The 18393-nt window shown below is 50.6% G+C and overlaps 1 protein-coding gene across 1 annotated transcript; it reads left to right on the top strand.

The window, feature by feature from the left end:
- The first annotated feature begins 2735 nt into the window (after positions 1-2735).
- LOC140424712 (uncharacterized) lies at positions 2736-13504 on the top strand. Its single transcript, XM_072508022.1, has 2 exons — positions 2736-2913; positions 11553-13504. The coding sequence occupies exon 2, from the start codon at positions 11720-11722 to the stop codon at positions 12839-12841; it is 1122 nt and encodes a 373-aa protein (XP_072364123.1). The 5' UTR covers positions 2736-2913; positions 11553-11719; the 3' UTR covers positions 12842-13504.
- Positions 13505-18393: the final 4889 nt, after the last annotated feature.

Raw genomic sequence — 18393 nt, 5'->3', positions numbered from 1 at the left:
TGACTTCACCTTTTGTACCAGTCTACCATGAGGGACCTTGTCAAAGGCCTTACTGAAGTCCATATAGACAACATCCACTGCCCTACTTGCATCAATCATCTTTGTGAACTCTTCGAAAAACTCTATCAAGTTAGTGAGACACAACCTTCCCTTCACAAAACTGTGCTGCCTCTCGCTAATATGTCCATTTGCATCCAAATGGGAGTAGATCCTGTCTCGAAGAATTCTCTCCAGTAATTTCCCTACCACTGACATAAGGCTCACTGGCCTGTAGTTCCCTGGATTATCCTTGCTACCCTTCTTAAACAGAGGAACAACATTGGCTATTCCCCAGTCTTCCGGGACATCACCTGAAGACAGTGAGGATCCAAAGATTTCTGTCAAGGCCTCAGCAATTTCCTCTCTAGCCTCCTTCAGTATTCTGGGATTGATCCCATCAGGCCCTGGAGACTTATCTACCTTAATATTTTTCAACTCGCCCAACACCTCGTCTTTTTGGATCTCAATGTGACCCAGGCTATCTACACACCCTTCTCCAGACTCAACATCTACCAATTCCTTCTCTTTGGTGAATACTGATGCAAAGTATTCATTTAGTACCTCGCCCATTTCATCTGGCTCCACACATAGATTCCCTTGCCTATCCTTCAGTGGGCCAACCCTTTCCCTGGCTACCCTCTTGCTTTTTATGTACATGTAAAAAGCCTTGGGATTTTCCTTAACCCTATTTGCCAATGACTTTTCGTGACCCCTTTTAGCCCTCCTAACTCCTTGCTTAAGTTCCTTCCTACTTTCCTATTCCACACAGGCTTTGTCTGTTCCCAGCCTTCTAGCCCTGACAAACGCCTCCTTTTTATTTTTGATGAGGCCTACAATATCTCTCGTTATCCAAGGTTCCCGAAATTTGCCGTATTTATCCTTCTTCCACACAGGAACATGCCGATCCTGAATTCCTTTCAACTGACATTTGAAAGCCTCCCACATGTCAGATGTTGATTTACCCTCAAAAATCTGCCCCCAGTCTAGGTTCTTCAGTTCCCGCCTAATATTGTTATAATTAGCCTTCCCCCAATTTAGCACATTCACCCTAGGACCACTCTTATCCTTGTCCACCAGCACTTTAAAACTTACTGAATTGTGGTCACTGTTCCCGAAATGCTCCCCTACTGAAACTTCTACCTCCTGGCTGGGCTCATTCCCCAATACCAGGTCCAGTACAGCCCCTTCCCTAGTTGGACGATCTACATATTGTTTTAAGAAGCCATCCTGGATGCTCCTTACAAACTCTGCCCCGTCCAAGCCCCTAGCACTAAGTGAGTCCCAGTCAATATTGGGGAAGTTCAAGTCTCCCATCACAACTTTGACTCCTTTCCAAAATCTGTCTACCTATCTACCTGTCTACTCCGCTATCTCCTGCTGGCTGTTGGGAGTCCTGTAGTAAACCCCCAACATTGTGACTGCACCCTTCTTATTCCCGATCTCTACCCATATAGCCTCGCTGCCCTCTGAGGTGTCATCCTGTAGTATAACCGGGATATTCTCCCGAACCAGGAGCGCAACTCCGCCACCCCTTTTACACCCCCCCTCTATCCCGCCTCAAACATCTAAATCCTGGAACGTTTAGCTGCCAATCCTGCCCTTCCCTCAACCAGGTCTCTAATGGCAACAACATCATAGTTCCAAGTACTAATCCAAGCTCCAAGTTCATCTGCCTTACCTGTTATACCTCTTGCATTAAAACATATGCATTTCAGGCCACCATATCCGCTGTTTTCAGCAACATCTCCCTGTCTGCTCTTCCTCAGAGCCATAATGGCCCTATTCCCTAGTTCTCCCTCAATGTTTTCACCTTCTGACCTATTGCTCCGGTACCTACCCCCCTGCCATACTAGTTTAAACTCTCCCGTGTGACACCAGCAAACCTCGCGACCAGGATATTGATGCCTCTCCTGTTTAGATGCAACCCGTCCTTCTTATACAGGTCACACCTGCCCCGGCACTGTGATCCACAGGTGAGAGGCTGCAGTACCGGCTCTGTCCACACTGGGGCATTGTGATCCTCAGGTGAGAGGCTGCAGTACCGGTTCAGTCCACACTGGGGCACTGTGACCCACAGGTGAGAGACTGCAATACCGGCTCTGTCGACACTGGGGCACTGTGTCCACAGGTGAGAGGCTGCAGTACCGGCTCTGTCCACACTGGGGCTCTGTGACCCACAGGTGAGAGGCTGCAATACCGGCACTGTCCACGCTGGGGCTCTGTGACCCACAGGTGAAAGGCTGCAGTACCGGCTCTGTCCACACTGGGGCTCTGTGACCCACAGGTGAGAGGCTGCAGTACCGGCTCTGTCCACACTGGGGCACTGTGTCCACAGGTGAGAGGCTGCAGTACCGGCACTGTCCACACTGGGGCTCTGTGACCCACAGGTGAGAGGCTGCAGTACCGGCACTGTCCACGCTGGGGCTCTGTGACCCACAGGTGAGAGGCTGCAGTACCGGCACGGTCCACACTGGGGCACTGTGACCCACAGGTGAGAGGCTGCAGTACCGGCACTGTCCACGCTGGGGCTCTGTGACCCACAGGTGAGAGGCTGCAGTACCGGCACTGTCCACGCTGGGGCTCTGTGACCCACAGGTGAGAGGCTGCAGTACCGGCACTGTCCACGCTGGGGCTCTGTGACCCACAGGTGAGAGGCTGCAGTACCGGCTATGTCCACACTGGGGCGAACCTACCCGGGTCCCGGCTCAGCTCCGCCGGATCGCGGAAGGAGTCGGTGGCGGATTCCGGATCCGGATCCTGGGGGCTGTTCCCGGGCTGACGGCTCCAATCGCAGCCGCCCGGGGCCCGGCTGACTGGGCAGCTGGATGCAGCGAGTGGAGTTTGCAGAGAGGGGGGTTTTGCAGGGAGGGGCTGGTAAGTGGGATCTCTGCACAGCAACAAGAGGCTCTTTGTGTAGATGTTCGGGACGTGCGGCTCATTCCTCAGCCCATTTAACTTGTGCTTTATTCCTGATCAAAGATGCCCTGCCCTGGAGAAGCTGGAGCCCCCCTGGGGAGAGAGCCCAGTGTATCTGAGTCCTGGGGAGAGAGCCCAGTGTATCTGAGTCCTGGGGAGAGAGCCCAGTGTATCTGAGTCCTGGGGAGAGAGCCCAGTGTATCTGAGTCCTGGGGAGAGAGCCCAGTGTATCTGAGTCCTGGGGAGAGAGCCCAGTGTATCTGAGTCCTGGGGAGAGAGCCCAGTGTATCTGAGTCCTGGGGAGAGAGCCCAGTGTATCTGAGTCCTGGGGAGAGAGCCCAGTGTATCTGAGTCCTGGCTCTCAGCTGCTTGCACCCCTGGCCAGGGGCTTCATTCTGCTTTGGGGGCTAATGTGTCTCCAATGGATCTCTGAACTCTAACCCTAACCCTTCCCTTCCTGGATCCCTCCTTTGCCCTGAGATACCCCAGGGGTTACCCCCCCCCCCCCCCATGGGGCATGTGTATTGATGGGGAGCAAAGGCTGACTTGACAGGGACCAACTTGGCAACTGGGGAGGGGGGAGAGATACACAGTGAGGGGCAAAGTTACAAAATACTGAAGCAGCTTCGCACGGTCGATGCTGAGACCACGTTTCCACCCTCGGAGTGAAGACATTTCTTCCCCGTCTCAGTCCGAAACGGCCCTGCCCGTGTCCTGAGGCTATGGCCCCTGTTCTAGGCCAGTGATGGTCAATCTGGGCCAGAGAGCGGGCCGCATGAGTGGCTCCCGTTTCGGTAGCACAGTGGTCAGCACTGTTGCTTCACAGCGCCAGGGCCGCAGGTTCGATTCCCGGCTTGGGTCACTGGCTGTGGGGGGTCTGCACGTTCTCCCCGTGTCTGCGTGGGTTTCCTCCGGGTGCTCCGGTTTCCTCCCACAAATCCGGAAAGACACGCTGTTAGGTAATCTGGACATTCTGAATTCTCCCTCTGAAAAAATGAAAAATGAAAATCGCTTATTGTCACAAGTAGGCTTCAAATAAAGTTACTGTGAAACGCCCCTAGTCACCACATTCCGGTCTGTGTTCGGGGAGGCTGTTACGGGAATTGAACCGTGCTGCTGGCCTGCCTTGGTCTGCTTTCAAAGCCAGCAATTTAGCCCTGTGCTAAACAGCCTCTGTGTACCCGAACAGGCGCCGGAATGTGGTGACTAGGGGCTTTTCACAATAACATCATTGCAGTGTTAATGTAAGACTACTTGTGACACTAATAAAGATTATTATTGTCTCTGTGGGCCCAAAGGTTGAAATTGGGCTTGGTCACAAACCATGACCCCACAAATAAGATTAAATACATTTAACACACGCTGAATATTTCACAAGTTACAGAAAATGCTGGATCATTTACATAACAACAGAACTGTCATTAACTTCAAATGGTTAAAAACAAGAGCAAGGTTAACACTTTGGACACGGAGGGATGGGTAGGGCTCTCATAGTCGATGTTGTGAGCAATTCGCACACATCTCTCTTCATTCACCCTCGCTCTGTGTACAGGCAGGAACAGAAGTGATCGGGAATGGAAATCGGCAGAGTGGGGATGCTGTGTGTGGGCAACGGTCAACTAAATGTCTTCTGGGCCGTAGGTGGCCCCCGGGGTGCTGATTGCCCACCATTATTCTGGACCCCCCCCTCTCCCCCCTCGCCCTCTCACCCCCCCCCCCCCCCCCCCCCCTCCCAGCCAGGGGAAACAACATCCCTGCGTCCAGTGTGTCCAGCCCTGTCAGAATCTTATACAATGTGATCCCCTCTCATTAATTCTGGCGAATAGTCTCCCAGTCACCACAATCGCTCCTCGCACGACAGTTCTGCCTTCCCAGGAATCAGCCTGGCCAACCTTCGCTGCATTCCTTCTCCGACAAGTAATTCTTTCTTAGTTAAGGAATCCAAAACTACACACAATACTCCAGGTGTGATTTCACCAACGCCCTGTACAACTGCACAAAGGCATCCTTGCTCCTGAACTCGCGTCCTCTCGCAATGAAGGCCAACATACCATTAACCTTCCTCAGTGCTTGCTGTACCTGTGTGCTTACTTTCAGTGACTGGGGTATGAGGACACCTCGGACCCTTTGTACGTCAACATTTCCCAATCTAGTGTGGGAGCGGCTGCGATTTCACAAGCTCTGCTCACCTTTCAATCCATTTTATCCTAGTACACATTTCATAATGGTCTTTTTGGGGGGATTTATGTCTTGTCCTGTGTCCCTGGACAATCCCGACCAGAGTTCTGGGAAGAGGAGCTGAGTTAACTCAGAGAAGATCATCGTTTGACCGTGGCGGTCGGAATGAGGTCCGGCTGGCAGTGCCGTTGTTACGGTGAACAGGTAGCCAGGGAAAGGGTTGGCCCACTGAAGGATAGGCAAGGGAATCTATGTGTGGAGCCAGAGGAAATGGGTGAGGTACTAAATGAATACTTTGCATCAGTATTCATCAAAGAGAAGGAATTGGTGGATGTTGAGTCTGGAGAAGGGTGTGTAGATAGCCTGGGTCACACTGAGATCCAAAAAGACGAGGTGTTGGGTGTCTTAAAAAATATTAAGGTAGATAAGTCCCCAGGGCCTGATGGGATCTACCCCAGAATACTGAAGGAGGCTGGAGAGGAAATTGCTGAGGCCTTGACAGAAATCTTTGGATCCTCACTGTCTTCAGGTGATGTCCCGGAGGACTGGAGAATAGCCAATGTTGTTCCTCTGTTTAAGAAGGGTAGCAAGGATAATCCCGGGAACTACAGGCTGGTGAGCCTTACTTCAGTGGTAGGGAAATTACTGGAGAGAATTCTTCGAGACAGGATCTACTCCCATTTGGAAGCAAATGGACGTATTAGTGAGAGGCAGCATGGTTTTGTGAAGGGGAGGTCGTGTCTCACTAACTTGATAGAGTTTTTCGAGGAGGTCACAAAGATGATTGATGCAGGTAGGGCAGTGGATGTTGTCTATATGGACTTCAGTAAGGCCTTTGACAAGGTCCCTCATGGTAGACTAGTACAAAAGGTGAAGTCACACGGGATCAGGGGTGAGCTGGCAAGGTGGATACAGAACTGGCTAGGTCATAGAAGGCAGAGAGTAGCAATGGAAGGATGCTTTTCTAATTGGAGGGCTGTGACCAGTGGTGTTCCACAGGGATCAGTGCTGGGACCTTTGCTGTTTGTAGTATATATAAATGATTTGGAGGAAAATGTAACTGGTCTGATTAGTAAGTTTGCAGATGACACAAAGGTTGGTGGAATTGCGGATAGCGATGAGGACTGTCAGAGGATACAGCAGGATTTAGATTGTTTGGAGACTTGGGCGGAGAGATGGCAGATGGAGTTTAATCCGGACAAATGTGAGGTAATGCATTTTGGAAGGTCTAATGCAGGTAGGGAATATACAGTGAATGGTAGAACCCTCAAGAGTATTGAAAGAGAGATCTAGGAGTACAGGTCCACAGGGCACTGAAAGGGGCAACACAGGTGGAGAAGGTAGTCAAGAAGGCATACGGCATGCTGGCCTTCATTGGCCGGGGCATTGAGTATAAGAATTGGCAAGTCATGTTGCAGCTGTATAGAACCTTAGTTAGGCCACACTTGGAGTATAGTGTTCAATTCTGGTCGCCACACTACCAGAAGGATGTGGAGGCTTTAGAGAGGGTGCAGAAGAGATTTACCAGAATGTTGCCTGGTATGGAGGGCATTAGCTATGAGGAGCGGTTGAATAAACTCGGTTTGTTCTCACTGGAACGACGGAGGTTGAGGGGCGACCTTATAGAGGTCTACAAAATTATGAGGGGCACAGACAGAGTGGATAGTCAGAGGCTTTTCCCCAGGGTATAGGGGTCAATTACTAGGGGGCATAGGTTTAAGGTGAGAGGGGCACGGTTTAGAGTAGATGTACGAGGCAAGTTTTTTTACACGGAGGAGGTGGTGGAAGCAGGGACGATAGTGACATTTAAGGGGCATCTTGACAAATACATGAATAGGATGGGTATAGAGGGATACGGACCCAGGAAGTGTAGAAGATTGTAGTTTAGTCGGGCAGCATGGTCGGCACGGGCTTGGAGGGCCGAAGGGCCTGTTCCTGTGCTGTACATTTCTTTGTTCTTTGTGCATGGGACTTCGCCCCGGCGGTGCTGGGGGTGCATGGGGATTATGGGAATGTTGTTCTGGATGAGGATCTCGGCTGCATGGTGTAGGGCTTTGGAGCTCACTTTGAGGAATTGCGAGGTTTCGTTGGGAGAATGGTGGAGAGCTCTTTCCCTGGTAAAGGCCCCCCCCTTCGATTCGTTGCGATCCTGCTGCAATGTGTGTCCTCTCGCCTGACGGGTTCGGGAGCTAGGCATTGGACAAGGATTGGTCTGTGAGCCCGGTTCCTGGAGAGAAATGGGAGCGTGTTCCCGACAGGGTTTGAAAACTGGCGGCCATGATGTATCAATGTTGATCTGGAGGCTGGACATCTCAGCTTTGACAGGGCACAGGGTATCTGGTCACTGAGGCCTGGTGTCGGCTGGGCCACCCAACCACTAACCCAATATTATCCTGGTCTCGATACTTGTCATGAGGGGGAGGTGGCTGATAGGGTCATGGAGGAAGTGAAGGTGCTTTGTTCGTTAGTATCCTCGAGAGACCCTGAGGAGTGTTCGCTGATCCTGTCACGCCTTCGGCCTTTCCCAGCAACACAAATGGTGTTATCCGGCAATTCTTCAATAATCCTGGGTGTCACTCCCTTGCGATTATGTTGTTATTTATTGTTGTCTATTCCCCTGGTCCGGTCTGATGGTCTATGGGAGGTTCTCCTTATTGTACTATGGTGGGGGGGGGCGGGGGGGAGGAATTCGGCCCACCCTTCTCAGGCTGTCCAGTTATTGGGAGACTTGACGGTTCCTTTTTCAGTGATGGGCGTCTCCCCGCCTGGGGCTGATGTAATTTTGTTGAGTGTAAATGGGGATGGTGTACTGCCCTGGGTGTGGTTGGTAAGGTGTGGGATCAGCTGGGGTGTAGGTTTTGGGGTGTACTGGGGGTCCTGCGAGTATTGATTCCTGTGTGCCGGGCAGGGCCAGGCCGGGTGCTGTGGTCGGTATCCTGTTTCCCCCCTTGGGATGTCCTTTCTCGAGGTCACTGATTAAGGACATCGCGAGGGGCTGGGCTTTGCTTATTCTGTACGTCGGGGCCTGGGGTTGAGCCCAGTCCTGAACTTTGATTCGTATCCTGTTCCCTCCCAAATGGTCGGGACCTTTCCTTGTTTGAACGAGCAACTTCTCCTCTTCTTCATAATGGGCGATGGGCGTTCACCAGGGGAATACGGACTCTCTGTTGGGTCCTGACCCTTTGTTATCCTAATATCCATTCCTGATAGTTCTCCGTCCCTTTTGTTGGGAGGCATTGATGGCCCTGATCATAATCAGACTGTATGGCTGCTGGTCCTCTCTGAATAATTGTATGGAATAATGTTGGTTCTGTACTGGGTCTGAGGCTGTGGTTACGTTGTGCTGTGTGGTATTTATGTAACATCCCATTAGAACTGGGGTCCTCGCAATTTAAAAAAAAAATTTTTGTGGGTGGGGATAATGACTCTGTGATGGCTCCTGCAGGGGAAGAGCTGGGTCTGGTATCTGAGGAGAGGTGGCGGTGTGTGAGTGCTGCCTCTGCTGGAGTGGAGGGAGGTATATATTGGCGTGCACTAGAACATGGCACAGAAATATTATCCTCACCTCACGTGGCAATTCCGACCAATCGCTGAATAGGAAGGTGTACCTCTCCTTTCAGCAGCACCCTTGCTGTTTATGGGATCTTTCTGTGCGCAAATTGGGCTGCTGCCGGTTTTCCCACACCTCTTCAAATCAAACGGCTGTGAAAAGCTTTGGGGATGGTCCTGCGGCATTTTACCGTGTTTTCTTGACCCATTTCTCCCTGTTATCCGATGGGGCTTCTAGAGGCATCAAGTTATGTCTAATGATTGTATTGAGCTGGTTACAATGCTGTTCTCCTGTCTCCCTCTGTATTCATGTCTGCTTCCTGTGCTCTATAATTCCTGTGGTTTTGCTGTGTTATTTGTCAAAATGTAAAACCTTAATAAACTTTTTTTTAAACTCGGAAATATTACTTTTGTTTTCCTCATCCAGATCATTGATGTATATTGGGAATAGCTGTGTCCCATAACCACTGATTCCTGCAGGTCCCCACGAGTCACTCCCTACCACTCTGAAAAACATCTATTTATTCCTACTCTCAGTTTCTTGTCTGTTAACCAATTCTCAATCTATGTCACTATATTACCTCCCCCCCCCCCCCCACTACCATGCGCTTTAATTTTTGCACACTAACCTCTTACGTGGGACTTTATCAAAAGCTTTCTGAAAAGCCAAATATATCACATCCACTAGTTCACCCTTATCTATTCTGTGAGTTCTTCAAAAAACTCCGGTGGGTTTTTCAAACATGATTTTTCTTTCTTAAATCCATTGTGATTTGTCTAATCCCATTGATATTTTCTAAGTGTCCTGATATTACGTACTTTATAATAGATTTGAGCATTTTCCCTCTGATGATATTAGGCTAATTGGTCTGTAATTCCCTGTTCTCGCTCTCCCTCCTTTTTTTAAACAGTGCGATTACACCTACCAGCCTCCAGTCTGCTGGAACTATTCCAGAATCTACAGACTTTTGCAAGTTGACGACCAACGTCCAATATTTCCACGGCCACCGCCTTTACCCTGGGATGTGGAGTTGAGGTTACTATCGAATCAGCCATGATCTTATTGAATGGCAGGGCAGATTCAAGGGGCCGAGTGGCCTCCTCCTGGTCCTGATTCACATGTTCGTAAAGGGAGAGAGTTTGAGGGAGAATCGATCAATGAGTAACGCAGCAAGGAACCCACAGATTTTTTTATAAACACAAATATAAAAGTGGTGGGCAAAGATGGGACAATTAGGAATTGAGAGATGTTCTTGTCAGGCTGGAGGACATTGTGAGGTACTCGGTGAGTACTCTGCATCTATCTTCACTCAATAAGATTGTGTCGATGGCAGTAAAGGTTATAGAGAAACGGGATGGAATAAAAATAGAGAGTATAATTTTTGTTTCATCGTGGGATGCGGGTGTCTTGAATTGAGTGGCTTGCTCGAACATTTCACAAGGCATTTAAGAGACAACCATATTACTGGAGTCACGTAGGCCAGACCAGGTAAGGGCGGCAGATTTCCTTCCCCAAAAATACATTTGTGAACCAGATGTTTTTTACGACGATGGTTTTATGGTCATCGTTAGACTTTTAATCCGAGATTATCATTGAATTTGTGGCGGAATTTGGAACCTGGAGCCCTTTGGGTCTTTGAATGACTAGTCCAGTGACAATACCAGTAGGTCACCGCCTCCCCTTGGACCTCAAGGTCAGCAGGTCTGGACGGGTTCTATCCCAGGCGCGGAGGGAAGTAAAGGTTAAAAATCGCAGAGGTTTTGACCTGAGTTTTCCAAACCTCCATATCTATGAGATTGGTGGAGGGACATTGCAAATTTCAGAGCCCTACGTTTTTTTAAACTCAAGGTCAGTCAGTTAGCCCAAAAGCAGAACATTTGAGGTAATAATTCAGGATAAAATGAATTAATATTTGGGAAAGTGTGGGTTTAAGTAATTAAATTAATCGCAGATTTGTTAGAGCTAAATTGTGCTCAACCAACTGCATTGAACTGTTTGAAGTAACGGTGAGTGTGGATGAGGGCAGTGCAGTTGATGCTGGGTATATGGACTTTCAAAAGGTGCTTGATAAAGTGCCACATGATAGACTTGTGGGATAAAATGGACAGTGACTAATCAGAGGGTTGGGGTGAATGGGCGTTTCTCAAACTGAAAGCAAGCAACGGTGTTCCCCATGGGCTCAGCATTGGAATCAGTGATCTTTGCGATCAAATTAATGACCTGGACATTGTGTTCAACTCTGGGCATCGCACTCCAGGAACAGCTCCAGGTATTTCAGTCAATGTGGAAAGATTGGGGAAGCAAGGATTGTCCTCCTTCGAGCAGGGAAGGTTAAGTAATAGAGATGTTGGAAATGATGAATGAGTTTGGATGGAGCAAATAAGGGGTCAGAGTTCTCACTGGCAGCAGGCTAATGCTCTGGGGGCAAGGGTTCAAATCCTGCCACAGCAACTGGTGGAATTTAAATTCAATTAGTACAATGTTGAATTGAAAACTAGTGTCAGTAATGGTCACCGGTTGTTGTTAAAACCCCGTCTGGTTCACTAATGTCCTTTGGGGAAGAGGAAATCTGCCTGACCGGGTCTGGCCTACACGTGACCCCACATCTTAGCTGCTCTCAGCAATGGCCCAGCAAGCCACTCCGTTCAAGGGCAATTAGGGATGGGTAATAAAAGATGAAAGGTTTATTTATTGTCAGAGTGAAGCTTCTCTCTGAGAGCAACTGCCCCGTTGTGAAATCCAGAGATCACTTAACAATTAGAGGACACTCTAATGGAATTGGAGTTTGTTCCTTCAGGAGGGGGAATTGTGCACTTGGTGTAGTAATGCTGAGTTAAATCACCTTTTTATTCCCCCTCAAATCTTTTAGGAATCTCCAGTGGCCAGGAGGTGCTGAAGCTTCTGAGTGTCCCAGAGCGGGTGACAGCGATCGATGTACAACCCCCCCCTCCCCCCCACATGCTGAGTGACAAATCCATTGCTTTGTCAGGCTAAGACGGCGATGCCTCTGCCCGAGGCTGCCCGCATCATCTGGCAATGCCGCGGAAGAAGAAGCGAGTTCGCCCAGCCAGAGCTGGCGGTACGCAGAGAGGGACGGCCCGCCAGCTTTTTCTCTTTAACGCTTTGCCACCCGAGTGCCAAGTCTACTGTTTCTCGTTCCTGTCGGACGTGGAGAAGTGCCGGGTAGCCCTGGTCTGCCAAGGCTGGAGCCAGCTGATGAGGACCTCCAGGCTGTGGCAGCAGGCGGACTTTGCCTGCCTGGGCACTGTCTGGGGCTGGGAAGGAGCGCTCCTGTCCGGTGCCAGGGACCACGAGCGCTGGAAGGAGCGGGTTGAGAACTATGCCTACCACCTGATGTCGCGCGGTGCCAGCCTCCTGGTGTTACGTGCCAGCTTCGACCTGGGCGATGAGCAGACCAACTGGACCCAGTTCCTCCTGAGATTCCTGGAGGGGGTGAACTGCTGGGATTTAGAGGAGCTGGAACTGAACTGGACCCTCAATCCCCTGGAACTGTTGCCCACTCATCGCCAGCCCAGCATGACCCAGGTGGGCATGACCAAGGAAGACCAGGTCACCAACTTCCAGACACTTCTAGAGAGACTGGGCCTCGTCTCACCGGGTCTCCGACAGGCCAGCCTGCCCTTTGATTGGTCAGAGCAGTCGGTCCAGTTACTCACCGGCTTCCAGCAGTTGAAGTGTTTGGAGCTGAAGAACTTTTGGGTTTTTAAAGGAGTGTGTCCCAGCAGCATGCACCAGCTGACCCGAGCCCTTCCGAACCTCAAGAGGCTGATCCTGCAGGTTCTGATCCCTGTTAGAGACCTGGAGGTCACGTACACATTGGAATCCACCTCCTTGGAGTTCCTGGATGTCTCCCAAAGCCGGGGCCTGGTCTTCAACCTCCTGAACCTCCCTCAGCTGAAGGAGCTGAAGATCAGAAAGACCATCAGGGGAATCATCCTGAACACTCAGACCCAGCTGGCCATTCAGAGCCGGTGGCCCTGCCTCTATATCCTCCTCCAGGAGGGAGTGCCCAACCTACGGACACTCAACCACCACCAGCTGCTGCCATCCTGGCAGCGGGAGGCCGATGGGGGCCTGGCAGAGGTACTGGCACAGGCATGTTACTGTGTCCAGCACTCTGACACCTGGCTCCTGTGATCCGCACTCCCAGCTGCCGCTTTCCATGTCATATTTCAATTTGGATCTGTTTTTATCCCTTCCTTCTCTTCAACCCGCCCTCCCCCTAACTCTCCACTCATAACCCCTTAACCCCTCAATCACCCCTCACAGATAACCCCCTCTGACCCTCTTTTCAGTGTCACCTTCCCAACCCCTCCTGTTGGGAGAGAAGAGGGAGCTTTACTCTGTATCTAACCCCGTGCTGTACCTGTCCTGGGAGTGTTTCATGGGGACAGGGTAGAGGGAGCTTTACTCTGTATCTAACCCCGTGCTGTACCTGTCCTGGGAGTGTTTGATGGGGACAGTGTAGAGGGAGCTTTACTCTGTATTTAACCCTGTGCTGTGCCTGTCCTGGGTGTGTTTGATGGAGACAGTGTAGAGGGAGCTTTACTCTGTATCTAACCCCGTGCTGTACCTGTCCTGGGAGTGTTTGATGGGGACAGGGTAGAGGGAGCTTTACTCTGTATCTAACCCCGTGCTGTACCTGTCCTGGGAGTGTTTGATGGGGACAGTGTAGAGAGAGCTTTACTCTGTATCTAACCCCGTGCTGTACCTGTCCTGGGAGTGTTTGATGGGGACAGTGTAGAGGGAACTTTACTCAGTATCTAACCCCGTGCTGTACCTGTCCTGGGAGTGTTTGATGGGGACAGTGTAGAGAGAGCTTTACTCTGTATCTAACTCCGTGCTGTACCTGTCCTGGGAGTGTTTGATGGGGACAGTGTAGAGAGAGCTTCACTCTGTATCTAACCCCGTGCTGTACCTGTCCTGGGAGTGTTTGATGGAGACAGTGTGGAGGGAGCTTTACTCTGTATCTAACCCTGTGCTGTGCCTGTCCTGGGAGTGTTTGATGGGGACAGTGTAGAGGGAGCTTTTCTCTGTATCTAACCTCGTGCTGTATCTGTCCTGGGAGTGTTTGATGGAGACAGTGTAGAGGGAGCTTTACTCTGTATCTAACCCCGTGCTGTACCTGTCCTGGGAGTGTTTGATGGAGGCAGTGTAGAGAGAGCTTCATTCTGTATCTGACCCGGTGCTGTACCTGTCCTGGGATGTTTGATGGGGATAGTGTAGAGGGAGCTTTACTCTGTATCTAACCCTGTACTGTACCTGTCCTGGGAGTGTTTGATGGGGACAGTGTAGGGGGAGCTTTACTCTGTATCTAACCCTGTGCTGTACTTGTCCTGGGAGTGTTTGATGGGGACAGTGCAGAGGGAGCTTTACTCTGTATCTAACCCCGTGCTGTACCTGACCTGGGAGTGTTTGATCGTGACAGTGTAGATGGAGCTTTACTCAGTATCGAACCCCGTGCTGTAGCTGTCCTGGGAGTATTTGATGGGAACAGTGTAGAGGGAGCTTTACTCTGTATCTAACCCCGTGCTGTACCTGTCCTCGGAGTGTTTGATGGGGACAGTGTAGAGGGAGCTGTACTCTATATCTAACTCCGTGCTCCACCTGTCCTGGGAGTGTTTGATGGGGACAGTGTAGAGTGAGCTTATTCTGTATCGAACCCCGTCCTGTCCCTGTCCTGGGAGTGTTTGATGGGGACAGTGTAGAGGGAGTTTTACTCTGTATCTAACCCCGTGCTGTACCTGTCCTGGGAGTGTTTGATGGGGATAATGTAGAGGGAGCTTTACTCTGTATCTAAGCCTGTGCTGTACCTGTCCTCGGAGTGTTTGATGGGGACAGTGTAGAGGGAGTTTTACTCTGTATCTAACCCCGTGCTGTACCTGTCCTGGGAGTGTTTGATGGGGACAGTGTCGACGGAGCTTTACTCTGTATCTAACCCCGTGCTGTACCTGTCCTGGGAGTGTTTGATGGGGACAGTGTAGAGCGAGCTTCACTCTGTATCTAACCCCATGCTGTACCTGTCCTGGGAGTGTTTGATGGGGACAGTGTAGAGGGAGCTTTACTCTGTATCTAACCCCGTGCTGTACCTGCCCTGGGTGTGTTTGATGGGGACAGTGTAGAGGGAGCTTTACTCTGTATCTAACCCCGTGCTGTACCTGTCCTGGGAGTGTTTGATGGGGACAGGGTAGAGGGAGCTTTACTCTGTATCTAACCCCGTGCTGTACCTGTCCTGGGTGTGTTTGATGGGGACAGTGTGGAGGGAGCTTTACTCTGTATCTAACCCTGTGCTGTATCTGTCCTGGGAGTGTTTGATGGAGACAGTGTGGAGGGAGCTTTACTCTGTATCTAACCCCGTGCTGTACCTGTCCTGGGAGTGTTTGATGGGGACAGTGTAGAGGGAGCTTCACTCTGTATCTAACCCCGTGCTGTACCTGTCCTGGGAGTGTTTGATGAGGACAGTGTAGAAGGAGCTTCACTCTGTATCTAACCCCGTGCTGTACCTGTCCTGGGAGTGTTTGATGGGGACAGTGTAGAGGGAGCTTTACTCTGTATCTAACCCTGTGCTGTGCCTGTCCTGGGAGTGTTTGATGGGGACAGTGTAGAGGGAGCTTTTCTCTGTATCTAACCTCGTGCTGTATCTGTCCTGGGAGTGTTTGATGGAGACAGTGTGGAGGGAGCTTTACTCTGTATCTAACCCCGTGCTGTACCTGTCCTGGGAGTGTTTGATGGGGACAGTGTAGAGGGAGCTTATTCTATATCTAACCCCGTGCTGTACCTGACCTGGGAATGTTTGATCGTGACAGTGTAGATGGAGCTTTACTCTGTGTCTAACCCCGTGCTGTAGCTGTCCTGGGAGTATTTGATGGGAACAGTGTAGAGGGAGCTTTACTCTGTATCTAACCCTGTGCTGTACCTGTCCTCGGAGTGTTTGATGGGGACAGTGTAGAGTGAGCTTATTCTGTATCGAACCCCGTCCTGTACCTGACCTGGGAGTGTTAGATTGGGACAGTGTAGATGGAGCTTTACTCTGTATCTAACCCCGTGCTGGACCTGTCCTGGGAGCGTTGATGGGGACAGTGTAGAGGGAGCTTTACTCTGTATCTAACCCCGTGCTGTACCTGTCCTGGGAGTGTTTGATGGGGACAGTGTGGACAGAGCTTTACTCTGTATCTAACCTCGTGGTGTACCTGTCCTGGGAGTGTTTGATGGGGACAGTGTAGAGGGAGCTTTACTCTGTATCTAACACCGTGCTGTACCTGTCCTGGGAGTGTTTGATGGGGACAGTGTAGAGCGAGCTTATTCTGTATCGAACCCCGTCCTGTACCTGACCTGGGAGTGTTAGATTGGGACAGTGTAGATGGAGCTTTATTCTGTATCTAACCCCGTGCTGTACCTGTCCTGGGAGTGTTTGATGGAGACAGTGTAGAGGGAGCTTTACTCTGTATCTAACCCCGTGCTGTACCTGTCCTGGGAGTGTTTGATGGGGACAGTGTAGAGGGAGCTTCACTCTGTATCTAACACCGTGCTGGACCTGTCCTGGGAGCATTTGATGGGGACAGTGTAGAGGGAGCTTCACTCTGTATCAAAATCCGTCCTGTACCTGTCCTGGGAGCATTTGATGGGGACAGTGTAGAGGGAGCTTCACTCTGTATCAAAATCCGTCCTGTACCTGTCCTGGGAGTGTTTGATGGGGACAGTGTAGAGGGAGCTTTACTCTGTATCTAACCCCGTGCTGTACCTGTCCTGGGAGTGTTTGATGGGGACACTGTAGAGGGAGCTTTACTCTGTATCTAACCCTGTACTGTACCTGTCCTGGGAGTGTTTGATGGGGACAGTGTAGGGGGAGCTATGCTCTGTATATAACCCTGTGCTGTACTTGTCCTGGGAGTGTTTGATGGGGACAGTGCAGAGGGAGCTTATTCTGTATCTAACCCCGTGCTGTACCTGACCTGGGAGTGTTTGATCGGGACAGTGTAGATGGAGCTTTACTCTGTATCTAACCCCGTGCTGGACCTGTCCTGGGAGCGTTGATGGGGACAGTGTAGAGGGAGCTTTACTCTGTATCTAACCCCGTGCTGTACCTGTCCTGGGAGTGTTTGATGGGGACAGTGTGGACAGAGCTTTACTCTGTATCTAACCTCGTGGTGTACCTGTCCTGGGAGTGTTTGATGGGGACAGTGTAGAGGGAGCTTGACTCTGTATCTAACCCCGTGCTGTACCTGTCCTGGGAGTGTTTGATGGGGACAGTGTAGAGGGAGCTTTACTCTGTATCTAACCCCGTGCAGTACCTGTCCTGGGAGTGTTTGATGGGGACAGTGTAGAGGGAGCTTTACTCTGTATCTAACCCCGTTCTGTACCTGTCCTGGGAGTGTTTGATGGGGACAGTGTAGAGGGAGCTTCACTCTGTATCTAACCCCGTGCTGGACCTGTCCTGGGAGCGTTGATGGGGACAGTGTAGAGGGAGCTTTACTCTGTATCTAACCCCGTGCTGTATCTGCCCTGGGTGTGTTTGATGGGGACAGTGTAGAGGGAGCTTTACTCTGTATCTAACCCCGTGCTGTACCTGTCCTGGGAGTGTTTGATGGGGACAGTGTGGAGGGAGGTTTACTCTGTATCTAACCCCGTGCTGTACCTGTCCTGGGAGTGTTTGATGGGGACAGTGTAGAGGGAGCTTTACTCTGTATCTAACCCCGTGCTGTACCTGTCCTGGGAGTGTTTGATGGGGACAGTGTAGAGGGAGCTTTACTCTGTATCTAATCCCGTGCTGTACCTGTCCTGGGAGTGTTTGATGGGGACAGTGTAGAGGGAGCTTTACTCTGTATCTAACCCCGTGCTGTACCTGTCCTGGGAGTGTTTGATGGGGACAGTGTAGAGGGAGCTTTACCCTGTATCTAACCCCGTGCTGTACCTGTCCTGGGAGTGTTTGATACTGAAACTGGGTGAAATAAGAGGATTGGTTTCATGTTCCAGCATTGCCGTTGAACACCAGGAGAAGACGAACATGGCGCAATATTTTAAACTTTGACCTGGTTGAACCTGTGTGCCTTGAGCAGCAACAGTCTGATTTTGCCTGTAGTTCCCCTGCTGGCTGATCTGTCAACAGAGGAAAGCTGAAACCGGACTGTAGACTTCTGGAGTGGCCTGACGTCAGCATAAACTGCAAATTTAACACCTGTCACTTTAAGGCAGGGTTCCTGCACGTTTGAGAATTATTTTTAACAATGAAAGCTCTGTGGGGGTAATGTTGCTCTGTCTCAGACTGTTCCCGTCTCTGTATAATGAGCATGTGGCTTTGTATTGGGGCCATCGAGCAGGTAGACCACTGCCTGTTTTTGCCGCGATTGGTTAACACCTGGTCGCCGCCTGATGTGTTTTTGAATTCAGACTCAGCCAGAGGCGAGGAAATAAATCTGGAAGCAGTTTGCGCGTTTGTGGTCTTCATGTTGTACGACGGTATAGAATCTGTACAGAGATGTAAGAAGCATTGAGAAGGATGATGCCCAATGATGATATAGCTCGCAGCAAATGCTGAACAAGTTCAGCCTCGTTCTTTCGAGGAAAGCGAAGACGGAAGCTGACTCAGTTTGAAGAGAAGGTGGCCTCTAGCAGCAACGTTCCTGGATCAGCAATCCAGAGCATCGGGCTGAGCCTCTGGGGGCATGAGTTCGAATCGCACCAAGGCAGCT

The sequence above is a fragment of the Scyliorhinus torazame genome, chromosome 6 (genome assembly GCF_047496885.1).
Source record: "Scyliorhinus torazame isolate Kashiwa2021f chromosome 6, sScyTor2.1, whole genome shotgun sequence".
NCBI classification, from domain to species: domain Eukaryota; kingdom Metazoa; phylum Chordata; class Chondrichthyes; order Carcharhiniformes; family Scyliorhinidae; genus Scyliorhinus; species Scyliorhinus torazame.
The sequence above is the reverse complement of the archived record's forward strand: the minus strand, read 5'-3'. Positions and strand labels throughout refer to the sequence as shown.

Excerpts from the sequence above, each read along its gene's own strand:
- LOC140424712 (XM_072508022.1), top strand. The coding sequence starts at position 11,720 with ATGCCGCGGAAGAAGAAGCGAGTTCGCCCAGCCAGAGCTGGCGGTACG.